Source organism: Anolis carolinensis, chromosome 4 (genome assembly GCF_035594765.1).
Source record: "Anolis carolinensis isolate JA03-04 chromosome 4, rAnoCar3.1.pri, whole genome shotgun sequence".
Lineage (NCBI taxonomy): Eukaryota > Metazoa > Chordata > Lepidosauria > Squamata > Dactyloidae > Anolis > Anolis carolinensis.
In genome coordinates, this window is record NC_085844.1 from 192,012,170 (window position 1) to 192,029,422 (window position 17,253).

The following is a 17,253-nucleotide window of genomic DNA, read 5'->3' on the forward strand; positions in this document are numbered from 1 at the left end:
GTTTTTAGGTGCTTCAACAGAAGTCTGGACTTACCACCAGACAATTAGTTTGCTCCAACACTGCAGAAGAGAAGGCTAGAGTAAACAAGGCTCCTTATGCTAACGGACTCAGAAAAGCAGATTCAGCTGGGGACACTGCAGGACAGGGATTTCTTTTTCTCTTTCAACTTCCTCAATCTACTTCTCCAGCACACAAACACACACACATATAACTTTGACCAATTCAGATTTATTGCACTAAACTGGAGAGTCAGGGAGATGCCGTGGTTTGAGTGTTGTACTAGGACACTGGGATACAAGGGCTTGAACCCCTACTCAGCCAAGGAAACCTACTGGGTGGCCTTAGGGAAATCATACCTTCTCAGACTTGAAGGTCAAAGGCACCCCCCTCGATCTAATTCTATCAAAAAAATTGATAGGTTCACGTTAGGGTGATCATAAGCCAGAAATATCTTGAAGGCACACAACAACAACAACAGCTTTCAATTCAGCCAAGAAGTCTTCAGAGAAACCGTTGTTCTCAATCTCATCTCATATCAAAACCAACACTTTGAAGGCATTTTTAAGAACTGCAGCTTTCAGAGTTTCAGAAACCAATTGTGCTTTCTGGAGATTCTAGGAATGGTAGCCAAAGAGGCAACTTTCTCTAGCTCTGTTAACAGCAACATAGTGAGACTTCTCTAATTCACTTCATTGCAGCACGTAAACAAATAAGAATAAGGAGTACCATTTCTAATTGCAGAATAAGAATTCACATGAAAGCGAAAGGCAGCAAACAGTGCTGGAATGGGGTCACCTAGGAATAAGCCCCAGCTGAGCCACAAATCTTTTGTGACCTTCAGCCACTTGTTTTCTCTCAGCCTAACCTATTTCACAGGGCTGTTATCAAGATACAGTCTGTGTGGGAGTTCCTTGCCTGACCTTGAGTCTCCTGGAGGAAGAGCACTATAATAAAGCCATATTGCAATCATGAAAATATATCTTCACTGATGTGTGCAAACAAGGTTTCCAAATCTATCTTCACCACATGCAATGCAAAAACCAGCAGCAATCTGGTGCACATTTCCTTGAGTAATCCTTATGAATGTGATGGGATTCACTTCCATGGAAGTGTGCATCAGAAATGGCTAATCTGTTTCTTTTTTTAAAAAATCAATGATTTGCACAAGCACTGTGGCTTCCCACTTATTTTCCTGATCTATTGCTTTGGTGGAGGTGAGATTCTGGGGGGGGGGGGGGGAGGATAATCTGACCCACAAGTGCTCCCCATCTAGCCTGCAGAGGGTTTTGGCAGCCCTTGCTCCCTCTATGGGTCCCATTTTGCAGCAGGGATGCCTTTCCTGTGTTTGCTTCCCCTCCCCCTTTCCCCTGAAGCACATCTCCTCCCGCATTCCAAAGATGAAAACTGGGACACATGTGGCTAAACAATATCAGGGGATAGCCAAACAATATCAGGGTCAAACTTATGAATCTGAAGTAATATGCAAGCAATAATGTTAAGTAAATCTTCCTTGGAATTTCTGTACTGACTTCAGGAAAATTTGGAGGACTTCAGGAAATCTCAAAACAATAAATTCTGTCTGTGCGCACACGCATGAATGCAGCACAATAAATACAATGTTATATACCATTGGCCCTCTAGACTTGCAGGTTTAACTTCAGCAGATTTGACTAATATGTTATATGTAGAAATCTCTAGGTCCTCCAGGACAATTTCATGGTCAACGTCCAGCGGACCCCAAGGATTCAAAGTGCGGGGCCAGACTGGAAATGGGATCTGTCATAAGGCTTCTTTTCAACTCTATGCTTCTATTATTATATCTGAAATCTATTAAAGGAGGAGAGGGGTATCTGAAAGTCAGAGAGACACTGAGTGACACTGATTTACGGTTCTGGGACTGCTCTAATTCAAAGGGGGAACCTTTTAAGAAAAGTCTGGACGCATTTTTAATTTTTAAAAAGTTTTTATTAAATGAATTAATGGCACACAGAATATAAGAAAGAAAAACGTTTACAAATAATCAATCACACATAATAAAAGTATGCCATTCCCTCTTCCTCCACCCCTCTCCCGACCTATGAACCAATTAAAGACAAATGGCCAAAAGTCAAATTATATTGAGATCCAAAAAGGAATGGGACAAGGGTATCCTTTGTTACCTTTGCTTCTATATGGATGCTAGAAATATGCATAGATGTGGGCGAAACATCAGGAGAGAATGCTTTTAGAACATGGCCAAACAGCCCGGAAGATTCATAACAATCTAGTGATTCCAGCCATGAAAGCCTTCGACAACACATTAAATATTAGAATTAAGGAAGACAGCTGTATTAAAGGGTCGAAAATAAAAAGACAAGAATTCAAAGGCCCCTTCCACACAGCTGAATAAAATCCCACATTTTTTTGCTTTGAGCTGGGATATATGGCAGTGTGGACTCAGATATTCCAGTTCAAAGCAGATATTGTGGGATTTTCTGCCTTGATATTCTGGGTTATATAGTTGTGTGGAAGGGCCCAAAGTTAAAGCACAGGCTGCTGATATGGTATGCATGATAAAAGACCCATTAAAAGTATTCAAAGCTTGATTGAAACTATTAATAAGTATGGAAATGTGGCAGGATTTAAAATAAAGAGAAGTCCATGTTTTTAACCAAAAATCTGTCAAAAAGCAATATTGAAAAAATGGAGAATTTATCAGCTTGTAAGGTAGCCTCGAAAGTAAAATATCTAGCATTATGGCTAACCAACAAAATATTTCAAAATAATTATGAAAAAATGTGGAAGGAGATTAAAGAAATTTGGAAAGATGGCAAAGAATTTGATTAACCTGGATGGGGAGAATAGCGGTGATAAAATTGATGATTTTACTCAAAATACTGTTTTATTCCAAAATCTACTGATAATTAAAGGAGTGAGAATTTTTGAACATTGGAGGAAAGATCTGACTAAATTTAAATGGAATGGGAAAAAAAAGCTAGAATTGCTTACAGAAACCTAATAGATGCCAAAAAGAGAGGGGGTTTAGCGTTACCTTCGGGGAGCCCCTTCGGGGACAGAGGGAGGTTAAAAATAAATTATTATTATGATAATTATTATTATTATTCCCAGACCTTAGGTATTACTATGAAGCGGTGGGCTTCAGTTGGCTAAAGGAGTGGATTAGATTAGAAAATTGTGCTTTACTCAACCTAGGGGGATATAACCTAAGATTTGGCTGGCATGCATATTTATGGTACACAAAAGAGAATAAATAAAGATTCCCATAGACATCCCATAAGAGCAAGTCTGTTAGTGATTTGAAAAAGAAATAAGGCAGGGATGGCTACAACCCTTCGGGGCAACGTTAAATCCAATTTTAATGAGGAAACGAGAACCTATAGGGAGTATAATGTTCCCTCGCTACTTCGCGGTTCGCTTATTGTGGATTCGCTGTTTCATGGTTTTTAAATAAACACTAAAACAATAGTATAAATCATAAAATAATATTATAAATCTCTCTTTCTACTTCCTTCCTAAGGAGAAGCCTAAGGAAGGACAGAAGGAAGGAAGGAAGAAGCCAAAGGGAGAGAAAAAGAGGCTGAAGAAGCTTTGTTTTCGCCTCAAGCGTGCATGTGCGTGATTGAGAAGCGAGGAGGGGACAGATTGTAAACAACAGTCAGATTGTAAACAACACAAATATAGCGTCCCTACTTCACGGATTTTCACTTTTTGTGGGTGGTTCTGGAACATAACCCCCACGATAAGTGAGGGAACACTGTACTTAATTAAAGAAAAAGAGCACTGGAGACTAAAAGGAAGAGAAGAGTTAGGGATAAATCACTGGTTTCACTACCACCAATTATATGATATATTTTAAAAAGTAATAAAGTAGGATTCAATAAAAGAAAATCAGAATTGGAAAATATATTAGAGAGGAGAAATAAGGGATTAATTTCTAGATTAAATAGGTACATATTAGAATACAATCTAGAAGACAATTGAATACAAACAGCAATGGGCTAAAGATTTTTGGAAAAATATTGAGTTAGATCAGTGGGAATATTTATGGGAAAGAGGATTTAAATTCTTAATAGCAGGCTCTATTAGAGAGAACATAAAAGTTATGTAACACCTGAGATAATAGCTGAAATAGACAAATCTCACTGGGGGAGGGGGTGTTGGATATACAGTACAGAAAAGTATGTTTTTTCATGCCTGGTAGACATGCAAGTTGGTACAAACCTTTTGGGAAGAAGTGATTACGGAAATAAATGATATGATCACTAAAAAGGCTAGGAAAAATCCAGAGATGTGCTTCTTGGGACTATGTGGTGAAAAATCCAGCAAAGAAGATATCTGTCAATACAGTTTTGTTGCAGTGAGAATATTAATAGCAAAATCTTGGAAAGGAGAAAAAGAGGTATTGCTAAAAGACTGGTGAGAAAAATTATTAGAGTATATCCAAATGGCCAAGCTATCCAATCCTATACGGGGAAGAAGCGATGAAGATTTTGTCAAGAAATGGAGGCTTGCATATCTAGAAAAGAAGATAAAAAGAGATTTCAAAGTAGTCACAAGTGGAATTTATTAATGGAGGATAAGGGTAGGCTTTTTTTGAGACACTAGTTTCACACTGGGTGGTGCCGGAAGTAAAACATCTTGACATATTTGATACTCCTCTTCCATAGCTGCAGTAACCTCTGAGGATTACTGAAACACTTTTGTTGAATAATGTAGCAACTATTTCCTACTGGGCTGTGAAGCATTTAGCCTAGTCTGGTGGCTCAGAAAAGTTGTTCTAAAACTTTGGACCTCCAGATGTTTAGGGCTTCAGCGGCTAGAAGTTACAGCCAGCTTGACAATGTTCATGGAATATAGGCACAAAAGGCCAAAGCATATGAAGGACTGATGTTTAAGAACTACTGGTTTAGCAGACAGGAACAAAAACACTGTGGCTTAGGAGGGAAATCTGGGACTTCTGAAAAAAAGAGAATCTGTAAAAGCAAAGGAATAGGAGAGCTGTCCATCTGATCCGTGGGTACTGGAATATATTTCAAGTATTTTCCTTTTAAAATGTATTTACAATGGAAAGGCAGAGCATTTCAGTGACATAATCCAAAGAAATAAAAGACAGCAATGTCACAATCACAATTATATCATGTTGTGGTGCACTGTCTTCCTCTATTAGGCCACACAAGTTTGGCCTCTGGTGTGAGTTTATTTTAAATGTTATGGAAATTAAAGTACTTTCATCCTTTGTCTTGGAATGAGATCACGATGAACACAATTTCGATTCAGATATACCTCTTCTTTTCTGAAGGAACATTCGGCAGTCAAGTAAAGAATCCAACAAGACAGGCTAGAGTTAGAGCAGAAACTTCTGTCCGTGCTGAATTGATATCCCCACACTCCGGCATGGTGGAGGCTCATTCCTTTGGCAAGAGGTAATCTAGATTTTGTAGATTTCTATAAACCAAATCATAATTCCTAACAAAAACGTGGCTATGGGACCAGGCATTTGAGCATGAGTAGCAGCAAAAATGAGATATGAATATATGACCTCCTGACAGACCCCACCTGGACATGGAAAGCGCCTTTAATGTATAATTATGTATATTTTTAATGTATATTCTTAATTTTATTGTAATTTTTAATCTCGATGGATTTTTAAATTTGATGAAAACTGTTTTTTGATGTGTATGTTTATATTGTAAGCCGCCCCGAGCCCCCTGATGGGTGAGAAGGGCGGGGTAGAAGTGATGTAATAAATAAATAAATAATAAATAAATAATAGCTTCTACAAATGCTTTCCTTTCCTCACTTATATCTAGAGATAAGGGGTTAACAACAGTGTGGGAACCAATTTTTACCATGTACCCAACTCCTGGCCACACCAACACATCTTGGAGAACTAGAAATGTTCCCTTCTCATCAATGGGTTCAGCCTAAATTATTTGATGCTTAGTTTTGGTTTTTTCCCCTCAGTCTCCTCAAATACCAGTTCAGGTAACAATTACATACCACAGATGGAGTGCAACTTTTGGTTCAGGGGCCAACTCGTATATACTAATAGCTAATTTGGGATCTGTGCAATGATAGCTATGTAGCCAAAACAAGGCTGAGCAAAACAAGGAAGGTATCAGTCTGCTCTGGAGAAACCTTTAATTTGCAGGAGGGGAAAAGTACTTGTTACTGTATTTTTGTAACACCCAACAATTAAATCTCTGTGGCAGGTCACAAAAATCAGGCAGAGTCACTAAAACACACCAGAACAATAAAACAGGATAGAAAATCACAGAAGGAAAGCAACCAAGTCAAATGCAAACATCACATAAGCATTGCAGTGCAAGAGTCTAAAACTCAATTTTTCAAAAATGGAAAACCTGAAAGCGCCTATGAAAAGAAAAGGTCCTTATGGATTGTAGAGTAAAAGATGATTACACAGTTCTGTAGGAAAACTTTTTTGAGAAGGTTTTACCATAAATGAGAAGTCATCATCACATTCTAGTAGTGAATAGAACTTGGAAAAGTTACTTTTTGGATTCTATCTCCTAGAATTGCTCAGCTAGCATGACTACTGACTGGTAACAAATACATTACCACAATGAGAACTATAATAGAGAATTTGACCAGGTGTGACACAGAGATGACCTGGTTCATGGCAGAGCAGAAGTCTGAATGCTGCTCAAGACTGACAATTTTCCACCTGTATCTAGTCTAGAAGATGAACTAAATACCCTAAAGGTGCCAGATCCCATCTGATCTTAGAAGCCAAGCAGGTTCAACTCTTGTTAGTATATGGATAGGTGACCACCAACAAATAACAAATGCTGTCGATTAAATTTCAGAGGCAAAACAACCTCTGATATTTCTTGTCTAAGAAAATCCTATGAAATTCATGAGGCTGCTATAGGTTGACAGGTGACTTAAAGACACACACACATCCATTGTAGAAGACTCTTAGCCGCAAACTGTATGCAGGACAAGTATTGGCTTCAGCCAAGATAAATATATAACACTATTCCTGGAAAGTGTACTACAACTAGCAACTATTTTAAGAGATTGACTTGCTCTTCATAAAAATAATTTCCACGTACAACTTAATAAAAACAGAAACTTTAAATTGCCCAAGGGCGATGCAGGAAAAAACTAAACTAAATTTATGCATTTCAGTCAAGTATCCCTTTGTGTGTTGTAAGTCATAAATTTACTGAAGGGGGAAAAGTGTGCATACTAATCAGTTGCTATTATAATAGTTAAATCAAGCCTGGGAATCCTGTTCACATGGGAAACCTCCACATGAACATGCATTTCTTCTTTTTGGATGCAGGAAACTTTGAATCTCTGTCTTTCACTCAACAACAAGTCAAAGTAAGTGGTGTCTGGAAGAGAGGAAACATCAATATCAGACCATATAAAAACCTCAGTGGGGCCTCAGCATTTGGTCAGTTCTCATCACACCTCGTTCCCCATTCCTTTGCTCTGCTTTATCAATGCTTTTCATAATAGAGATTGCAAACTCTTGCATGGATCTTGGAATCTTTCTTATGGTCAGCGTCGCTAACTTGGTTTATTCTGGATTCTTTTTGATAAAACTCTAAAGCATCATAACCTTAACAGAACTTGGCTGAACTATATTATAGAAGACAAATTGTATTACACTTTCTCATTTGGAGGTTTGCTATATTACTGATCACGCGCATGAGGAACACCTCTATGCTCCCATTTATTAATTAAAATATTTAAATGCCAACCTATTTCTTGAGATATCTCAAATATCTGTCTAACACATACTCTATGTTGTATTTTACAGATGATTTTCTTATCATTATTCAGATACAACCACACTGATGTAAAGATGGCGGCTGATCTGGGGAATTTTACATATCTAAAGTTTCTGCTTAAAAAAGGCAATGGGTGTACTTTATATAAATGTATCACCAAGCATGTTCAGAGTTTCAAAGCCGAATTGGCATTAATGCAGATATTACTTGCAAATGTGAGAACTGTGTGGCTTTCCAGATGTAGTTGGATTGCAGTTACTAGAAGTCTTAACCAGCATAGCCAATACTGAGAGGACTTGGGAGACATCTAGCAGGCCATGATTTTATAAAATAATTCTTATACCCTGACCAAGAATATATCAAAATATATAACACAAAAGGTATTGCTGATGAAGCCACAGTGACTAATTTGCAGTGCTACAGGTGAAAAGGTCACATTTGCATAAATGTTCACAAAATAATAGTATAATTTTAGCAGTTAAACCAGACTTTTTTTTCCTCCTTCTTACATCAATGCTGACACTCTTCTGGTACCAGCTTCAGGAAATACATCAAATACATCTAGAGCCAATACTGTCTGCATGATCCAATAAATAATATTTACAGAAAGATGACTGTCTTCAGAGCACACTTCTAAGAATGTCAGTCTTTCTAGATGATAGAAATAGATAGATCTATTTTGCCTATTTAGGTTTAAATTTAAGCTAAATGTAGTAAGTTTGAAATAACCAAGATTGCTAGAAAGCAATGAGCTCATCCAACAACATCTTGTTTTTAAGGATGAAAACACACCTAGGAGAACACTTTCTTAAACATGGTAGGATTACGGAGTAAACACAAACAGGAATATGCTAAAACCCAAACAACCATTAGAATTACGATATGTTATTTAAAAAACATTATCTAGAAGGAAAAACTCACATTAAGGTCTGACATATTTTCTAAACACACAGGTATCCCACTGTATTTCAGAAGATAAAAATGTACCATGATTACACAGATCATTATTGGTATTTATTAATGAAAAAACCTAAGCATCCAGACCTAGAAATATATATTCATATGAGAAGGAAAAATTTTGCTGGAGGACTGGAAGACTCTCATTTATGCAACCCAGAATATTACCAGTGTTATTTACAAATTGTAGCAATACTACCATTGCTATTTGCAACTAAAAACAAAACAAACATTTTATGATACTCCAACTTAGGAAACTGACAGAAACAAGCACCGTTTCTGACTGTAGTAGACTTCCCCTTGTTCCACGAAATGAACAAGTACAGGTTGATTCTTCCTTTTCAAGAACTCTGAAAGACTCCCAAACCTGAGATGTTTGATCCTGCTGCCATTTCCATCGCTGAGGAAAGGGGACTAGTTACACATCCAGTGCACGTTGAGTATTTCTCAAAGAGCTCTCATTCCACCAGTGTCAGAAATTTGACAGGGGAAAGGAAAGTGGGAGAGGACCTGGGATTATGTGGCTTGATTTACATAAAGCCCCTATAAAACGTGGCACCGGGGAGGGAAAATAATATCATCATCATTATCATAATAATTTATTCATTTCTATTCCACTTTTCTCCCATGGGTGGGACTCAAAGCGGCATATAAAGTTTAAAACCAATACAAATACATTGACACACAATACATAATCAACTAAACATAATATACAAATATAAAAATAACCCAATTTAATATTTAAAACTCAGTGCAGGCACTATTTAAAAGTATCCATAACCTTTGGCTAGTGAGGTTACTGGTAAAACTAAAAAATTATATACTCCTAGGACATCCCCTTTCAGGTCAGATTGCAGTTGCCAGGGCCAACAAAGTATTCAGTGGTGAACCTCTATCAGTAGTTATCTGGCAGTGCCTGTTATCATTCAACTGGGAAGGTGAATATATGAAAAGTCCAAATGTATCTGACTTCTGTGGGTTCAGGGAATGCCAGAAAGCTCCGGCTGTCTGGCCCATCAATGCCCCACTTTCCTTTCGCCCAGGCAATGAAAGCTAGAAAAACTCAGCCGGGGCTGGGTAGATAGCCCTTTTCTCACTATCCCTCATTCACTATGTATATGCAAATACAGATATCCCCAAAGCAATAGAAAAAAGTTTTGTTGCAAATCCAAATCTGAAAAACTTCTGATTAAAGGACATTCCACCTACACGGCCCCTTGTTTCAAAGATTATATGGTAAAGAGTGCTTTCTATGACGGGCAGTTCAAAGATTTCTAGCAGTGTTTCTTTGTTAGCACCTTTCCTTGGCCGTGGGCATTCTGTTGTCTCCTCTGGCTGCTCAGCAGTGAACTGTCTCTGCTTGTCTACACCAAGTCCTTTCATCACAGCTTCTCATGACATCAGTATCTCTATGTGGGCCCTTGCTGCTTTCCTATCTGTGAGGTGGAGGAAGGATGCTTACTCATCTGAGTATTCATACCAGCTTCTCTGCATCCTGTTTTGACCACAAATTGGTGTACAGCAAGGAAGAATTCCAACGCAAAATGCAACAGGTTTCATTGGGATATTTTTTTTAAATAACCCTTTTCTCTCTCTTTAAAAAAAACCCGTGTACATTGCAGATGACTGCTTAAGGTTTTTTGAATAACAACATTGCAAAATCTCTACCTTGTGGATCTAGTGCAGTCGTTCTCAACCTGTGAGTCCCCAGGTGCCTTGACCTACAACCCCCAGAAATCCCAGCCAGTTTACCAGCTGTTAGGATTTCTAGGAGTTGAAGGCCAAAACATCTGGGGACCCACAGGCTGAGAACCACTGATTTAGTGCAATATGAATTATGTATGATTCTGGCATACCCAAACACACCACCTGATATGATGATAGATAAGATGGGCAAATGTAGGCTAAGGAGGCTATAGTTAGAGCTATTGAAACTACTGTAAAGAGCATTTTGGTGAGCAGAATGGCTGCTATGACATTTTAGGACATCAGAGAAAATGTCCACCAAAAATGGCCACCAGTTTTCATGTTGTTTTGTTTGGGTTGCTTTCATTACACTAAATTGATCCACAATACTAGACAAATTTGGAATTTCCCTTTAGAAAATTCATATAATATGAATGTGTGCCACACATTGCTAGTACAGATTAATCATCCCTTATCTGGAATTCTGAAATCTGAAATACTCTGAAATTGCACACATGAGTGGCTAAGGACATTTTTGCTTTCTGATGGTTCAATGTATACAAAATTTCAGGCACAAAATTATTTTAAAAATACTGTATAAAATTCTCTCAAACTATGTGTATAAGATGTTTATGAAGCATAAATGAATTTTATGTTTAGACCTGGGTCCCAAGATATCTGATTATATAAGGTAAAGGTTTCCCCTGACGTTAAGTCCAGTCATGTCTGATTCTGGGGGTTGGTGCTCATCTCCATTTCTAAGCCGAAGAGCCGGCGTTGTCCATAGACACCTCCAAGGTCATGTGGCTGGCATGACTGCGTGGAGCGCCGTTACCTTCCCGCCGGAGCGGTACCTATTGATCTACTCACACTGGCATGTTTTCGAACTGCTAGGTTGGCAGAAGCTGGAGCTAACAGCGGGCGCTCACTCTGCTCCCGGGATTTGAACCTGGGACCTTTCGGTCTGCAAGTTCAGCAGCTCAGTGCTTTAACACACTTTGCCACCAGGGCTCCATCTAATTATATACCTATATGTAAATACAGGTATTCCAAAATCTGAAATCCCCAAAACATCTAGTTCCAAGCATTTTGGATAAGGAACACTCAACCTGTATAATCATGCATCAGTATGCCTCCTTTAAAAAGTTTTAGATAATATCCATTATTATAAACTGTTTGAATCCAACTTGTTTTAACTATATAATGCTGTTAGACAAAGCTGTCAATGGTATTAATCATGACTACTATATATAAAAATCTAATCCTGATTAATAGTTGCTGGGAGAACAAACAGGAGAGGACTGCTACTTTCACATTCTGTTTGTGGACTCTCATGAGCATTTGGTTTACTGCAGTGGAATATAGCTGCCAGAGTTGATGGGTCTAAACACGCCTTAAGTATAACAGAGAAAGACATGTTTTTACAATATCAGGATAGGCAAAATCAATGAAAGCCACAAGCACAGTCTATATCTCATTTTTTCCTAAAGCGCCATCTGCACAGACCATTGAACGCAGTTCAAAGCTAGCTTCAAACTGTGGCAGCCAGACGACAAACACCCACAAAAGAACGTGAAAGAAAGTCCTTAGTGCACATCAGTGCTCTGTGGTTTGTGTAATCACCATCTTGGCCTCAAACCAATTCCAGGATTTCCTATGTAAATATCTGCACAGCAAAACTACTTTCTTCAATATCCGTTTAAAACTACATAACACTACCAGTGCAGATGGGGCCTAAGTAGAATAGCCATCTAGGCATGGGCCAAGAATGAGCATTCCCCAGAAAACAGCATGGCCATAGTAAGTACAACAGACACATTAGGTACAACGTGTATGTAGAAATGGGTTGGAATTAGGGGACTTGCACAGAAAGCAACACAACATCAGCATAGCCAACTACTGTAGTTCAATAGTTTTATCAGAACAATGATGGATACAAATCTTTGGTTTAGCAGAAACTCAAGGTTTACTTCACACTTATATATCATGTGATTTGAGCATCCATGGGTTTGATATCCAATGTGGGTCCTGGAACCAAACCCCAGCAGATACTGAGGGCCACTGTTTTTTTAACTTATGAGTTTGGTATTTATGTACTTAGGCATGCATTAATTGTTATTGCTATGGTACAATTGGTCCTCCTTATTCATGAATTTAATCATTCAATATTTCCAAAAATAGTTTGACTTGTATGTCTATTTTATATGCCTATATACTTGGCACATATAAATGAAAAAAAGTTGTTGAAAGTTTAAGAAGCTCTGCATTACATTATGAATGCAACATGTCAGAAATAACTTCAACCCTTTTGTGGTATTTTTGTTTTATTACTGGTGTTGTTATGGAGATACGGCCTCATGAAAGAGAAAAGGGAGAATACTACATGATCCAAGTGTTTACTCCTCCTATACCTTATGCTTCCACCTCATTTTCTGTTGCAGGTGTTGAGGTGACAACAACGTAAGACAGAGGGAAAATGTGTTTATATCAAAGGACAGCAATTTGTAGCATTCAAAATGTGTGTTTGAAAGGTATAAAGATAACAATATGTGTCAAGGTAGAAGGTAGTAGAAAAAAAAGGAAGACCCTGTTACAAATCAAGGAACAGGGTGACTTGGAGGTCTCTCACTCATAGGGACACCAAAAGTTGACAAAACATTTTTCATTTATTTTGAAAAAGGAGAAAGTAGAAAGTGCCTTTCTTAAAAAAAATCCACAGCTATAATGACATTTGGAGCCTTGGCATGATAACTGTATAGTTACTTTGCAATGGCAACTTTTTCATCTCTGGTACACAATAGTATGACAGAAAAAGACTGGATTTTTCCAACATAACCTATACATCAAAGACTATTGACTTACAGAAGCGAATTGACTAAAACATTCATAAGGTGTCCTTCATTCACAAGAAATCCCAGGGAGGTGAGTATGTGTGTATAAAATATAATTAGCAAAAATAAAATTATAAGGTAAGAGTATACTAACTATTCCAAGAATCTCCAGACAACAAACAAACCAAAATAAACATTTAACATTTAAAATACATGAATACATGCATGTCCCAAAAATACATGAATGGCACAAACAACGAACTGGTTCAAACAAGCCCCAAACCTCTAACTAGAAATCCTTTGACTTGGAATTGCTTTAAAATAAAAACAGGAAAATAAGCCAACTTACAGCACAACGCTATACATGTCTACTTAAATGCTCAGTTCCACTATGTGAAATGGATTTTGCTCCAAGATAAGCATGCAAATCCTGTAGTTAGGAATGTCTTTGCTACACTCTGGCAGACAGGTGTGCCTGTTCTTTCAGTCCCAAAAGTATGATTTCTTTCATTATTTAATAACAAAGTTAAAACAAATGAATGAGGGTTGTCACAAGCAGCTCACCTAATGCAATTTCCATGGATGGTCTGCGTATCTCTGTCCTCCTCCTGTCTGTTGGGTCGTTGCCATTTCTTGAGGCCATGCTGCAGTGGAGTTTCGAGAGAAGAAGGTGCCAATCCACAAAAATCTACAAGAGAGAGACCAAGCAGCCTGTAACTGCAAGTTCAAGGGTTTGAATGCATAAGCTAGAGAGAGTCCTCCGAACTAAGGCATTGCTTTCTCTCAGCTGCTTCCTCTTTCCTTAAGAGCCATCTAGCTCCACCTCTTTGAGAAACCTGACTCTGCTTTGCCTTACTCACTTGCACACCCAGCCTTTCCTGCTAGTACCGTGTCTGCCTTACCAGGGAAAAACAAGTCGGGCTCCTCTTCCTTTTTTATCATTCCCTTGTTGCATAACCTCTTAACCTAAACTTTTCATTTACTCTCTTAATCCCATCATTGGGGCTTCTTCCAATCTTATAAAAAATAAACTCTTGAATACCCGGACACTGCTACTGTATTGAAACACTCAATGTTCTCTCAACGAAACTGAAACTAACCAGTGAAGGTTACAAATGTTTCTTGAAAAGTTAGAATTGAATGGAATAGAATTAGATTGCCCTGATCAAATCAATGAAAGACTGTCCTTCTCCCCATTTAGGTCAATATGAAACGTAATTGGACAAAAGGCACCTAGCATGTTTCAGCTGGGATTTAAATCCAGATTTCCTAAAACTCAGTTTTCCCTACTATGCCACGGAACTCCACTGATAAAGCAACCATGATGGAATGGAATGAAATATACCGGTAGTTGTCTCATCTCTTTCTTTGAAGAAGGAAAATTAGGGCCCCTTCCATACAGCTGTATAAAATCCCACATTATCTGCTTTGAACTGGGTTATATGGCAGTGTGGACTCAAATAAGCCAGTTCAAAGCAGATAATGTGGATTATCTTCATTGATATTCGCGTTATATGGCTGTGTGGAAGGGCCCTAAAGCTCCAATCCTACATCTTTGGATGAAGAGAAGCAGTCTAATAAATTCAACCTGAGCAAGAAAGTACTGGATATCTCTTTCCAAAGTGACTCCCAAACTTTCTATATTGGCATAAACTTGATGGCAGAGACCTATACTCCACTAGTGGGTTTAACGGATGTCAACCAACATGTACTTTTACATGTTTATGTTTTTTTAAAAATAATACAACAAAATGCAAAGCTAAACAGCAAGTAAACATCATTTTAAAAGTGACATCAAAGTCCTGAATGAATTCTTTCAAGTGCTTGAAATTTTACTTTCAGTAGTAATAATATTTCAGTTGTTTCTGAAAGTACGCAGTTCACAGCTAAGCATTAAACTTCACTGAAAGACTAAAATTTGATGGTTCAAAACTGATGCTACACAGATCTTCAAAATTTTGTATTACTCAGTATGAGTATGTTTGGAAGATTTGAATAGTTTCTGATTCTGAGTCAGCTATTTGGACAAAATCAGCTTGAGTCAGTTAGATGTTTGTCAGAGTCTTGAAGACAAAGAGCAGAAAAATTGCAGGAAGTTTTTGTGGAATAACTTTCAAGAACGCACCTAGAGAAATGCAAATTTCTAGAGTCTTGTGGCACTTTTAAGATGTGTATTATAGCATGAGTGCTCATGGGCCATAGATGACTTTATCAGATTCTGGGAGCATACTCTCTCCAGCAAGGATGGGATTCATACAATTCTCAAATCTCATCAGCCTTTACCAGCATTACGGATACTGAGGAATACTAAATGTTGCAATATCCTGAGAGTTGCATGATTATTGATTTAAGGGTATTTACATGATACACATAGCTAGTGGGATGTTGACGGTGAGGTTCGTTGTTTGGGGAGAGAATTTATATGCAAATTTAGATTTGAATGCTGACAATTAAAATATTCAGTGATCATTCACCCAAGTATTGATGGAAATGTGACAAGACATGTTTCCCCATTGAGACCTTTAGCACAGTGAGATTTGGATGTACAGTATAAGGATATTTAATCTCTGAGCTTCGATGAGGCAGGAATTTTGCTAAGTGGAAAGATTTAGGTGGCCCCACTGTGACAGTTTCATACTGAATCCTCTAGTCGATCTGCCTTATCTATGATCTCCTGACTTGATTTAATCAGGCACAAAAAATTAACGAAAATGACAGCAGTGGTTTGATCTCTGCAAATTTACTATTTGTAGAAAGATCAGTTTTTAGCAGCAATTTATACATGTATCTATATAAACCCTAACAGTTCAGGCCCTGCCTATCTTTGTGACCGCATTCCCCCCCATGTATCTGCGTGATCATTAAGAACTGCTGGGGAAGCACTTCTCGTGGTCCGGCCACCATCACAAGCAGGGTTGGTAGGGACAAGGGAGAGGGCCTTCTTGGTGGTGGCCTCCCTGCCCAGGAAAATTGAGCAGGCCCCACCCTGTCTTCCTTCCGGAGGGAATTGAAGACCTGGATGTTTAGACAAGCCTTTGAGAATGTTTAGCCCAATGGTCTGCAATTATGATACAGCACAGCACTCTGCCCTGAAAAACTGGTCAATTTCCTTCTGATTCTTTACTACTGTAAATTATGCTGCTGCAAATTTATGCTTCTCATTTATCTGATATACCCTTATACTGCAGACTACTACAAACCTTGCACAAAATAAAATAAAATACAGAACACAGAAATTCCTTGAGTGGGTCATCTATCATATTTATTGTAAAACAGGGAATCTCTCAATAGATTTTGCATAATCCTGGACCTACCATAAATTCACTAGGAAGTCTTCAATTCAGACTACAGATCCCTCATCTACAATATAGGATTATGATCTGAATTATGACCATACTATTGCCTAGAATCATAGAACCGGAAGAGATTACAAGGTCTAGTGGCTAGCCAGTCCCACCTGCTGCCATGCAAGAATACACAATCCAGGCTTTGTTTTAAAACTTCCAAAGTGGGAGATTTCATCACACTCTCAGGCTGCAGTGTATTCCACTGCCAATCAGTTCTTAGCATCAGGAAGTTCTTCCTAGTGTTTGAGTGGAATCTCTTTTCTTATGAATCCATATCCTGTCTCTGGAATAGCAGAATACAAATTTGCTCCCAACTCAATATACTATTTCTTCAAACATTGAAACATGGCTACCATAATAATAATAATAATGATAATAATGATAATAATAATCATCATCATCATCTATATTCCACCTTATCTTCCCAAAGAGACTCAGAGCAGATTCCAACATACAATGGCAAACATTCAATGCCTCCATAAAACAAACACTGACATAAAATTGCAGAAAAATCCTGCATGTGAAAACAGCATTAAAACTTAACATCAAATTAAACCTGACATCAGTGAATTAAACCTAACATCAATAAATTGAACCAACGCATCCAGTCAAAAATGATATAATGACATAAATGTCCCCTCTTAATCTTCTCTCCGCCAGGCTAACAT

At 38.1% G+C, this 17,253-nt stretch overlaps 1 protein-coding gene across 1 annotated transcript in view; it reads right to left on the reverse strand.

Moving 5' to 3' along the window:
- Positions 1-17,253, reverse strand: part of bak1 (BCL2 antagonist/killer 1) — a 47,541-nt gene that overhangs the window by 16,264 nt on the left and 14,024 nt on the right. The window contains exon 2 of the mRNA XM_003220396.4: positions 13,803-13,926. Coding sequence (XP_003220444.1) covers positions 13,803-13,881 — 79 coding nt within the window. The 5' untranslated portion in view covers positions 13,882-13,926. The remainder of the gene's footprint in view (positions 1-13,802; positions 13,927-17,253) is intronic.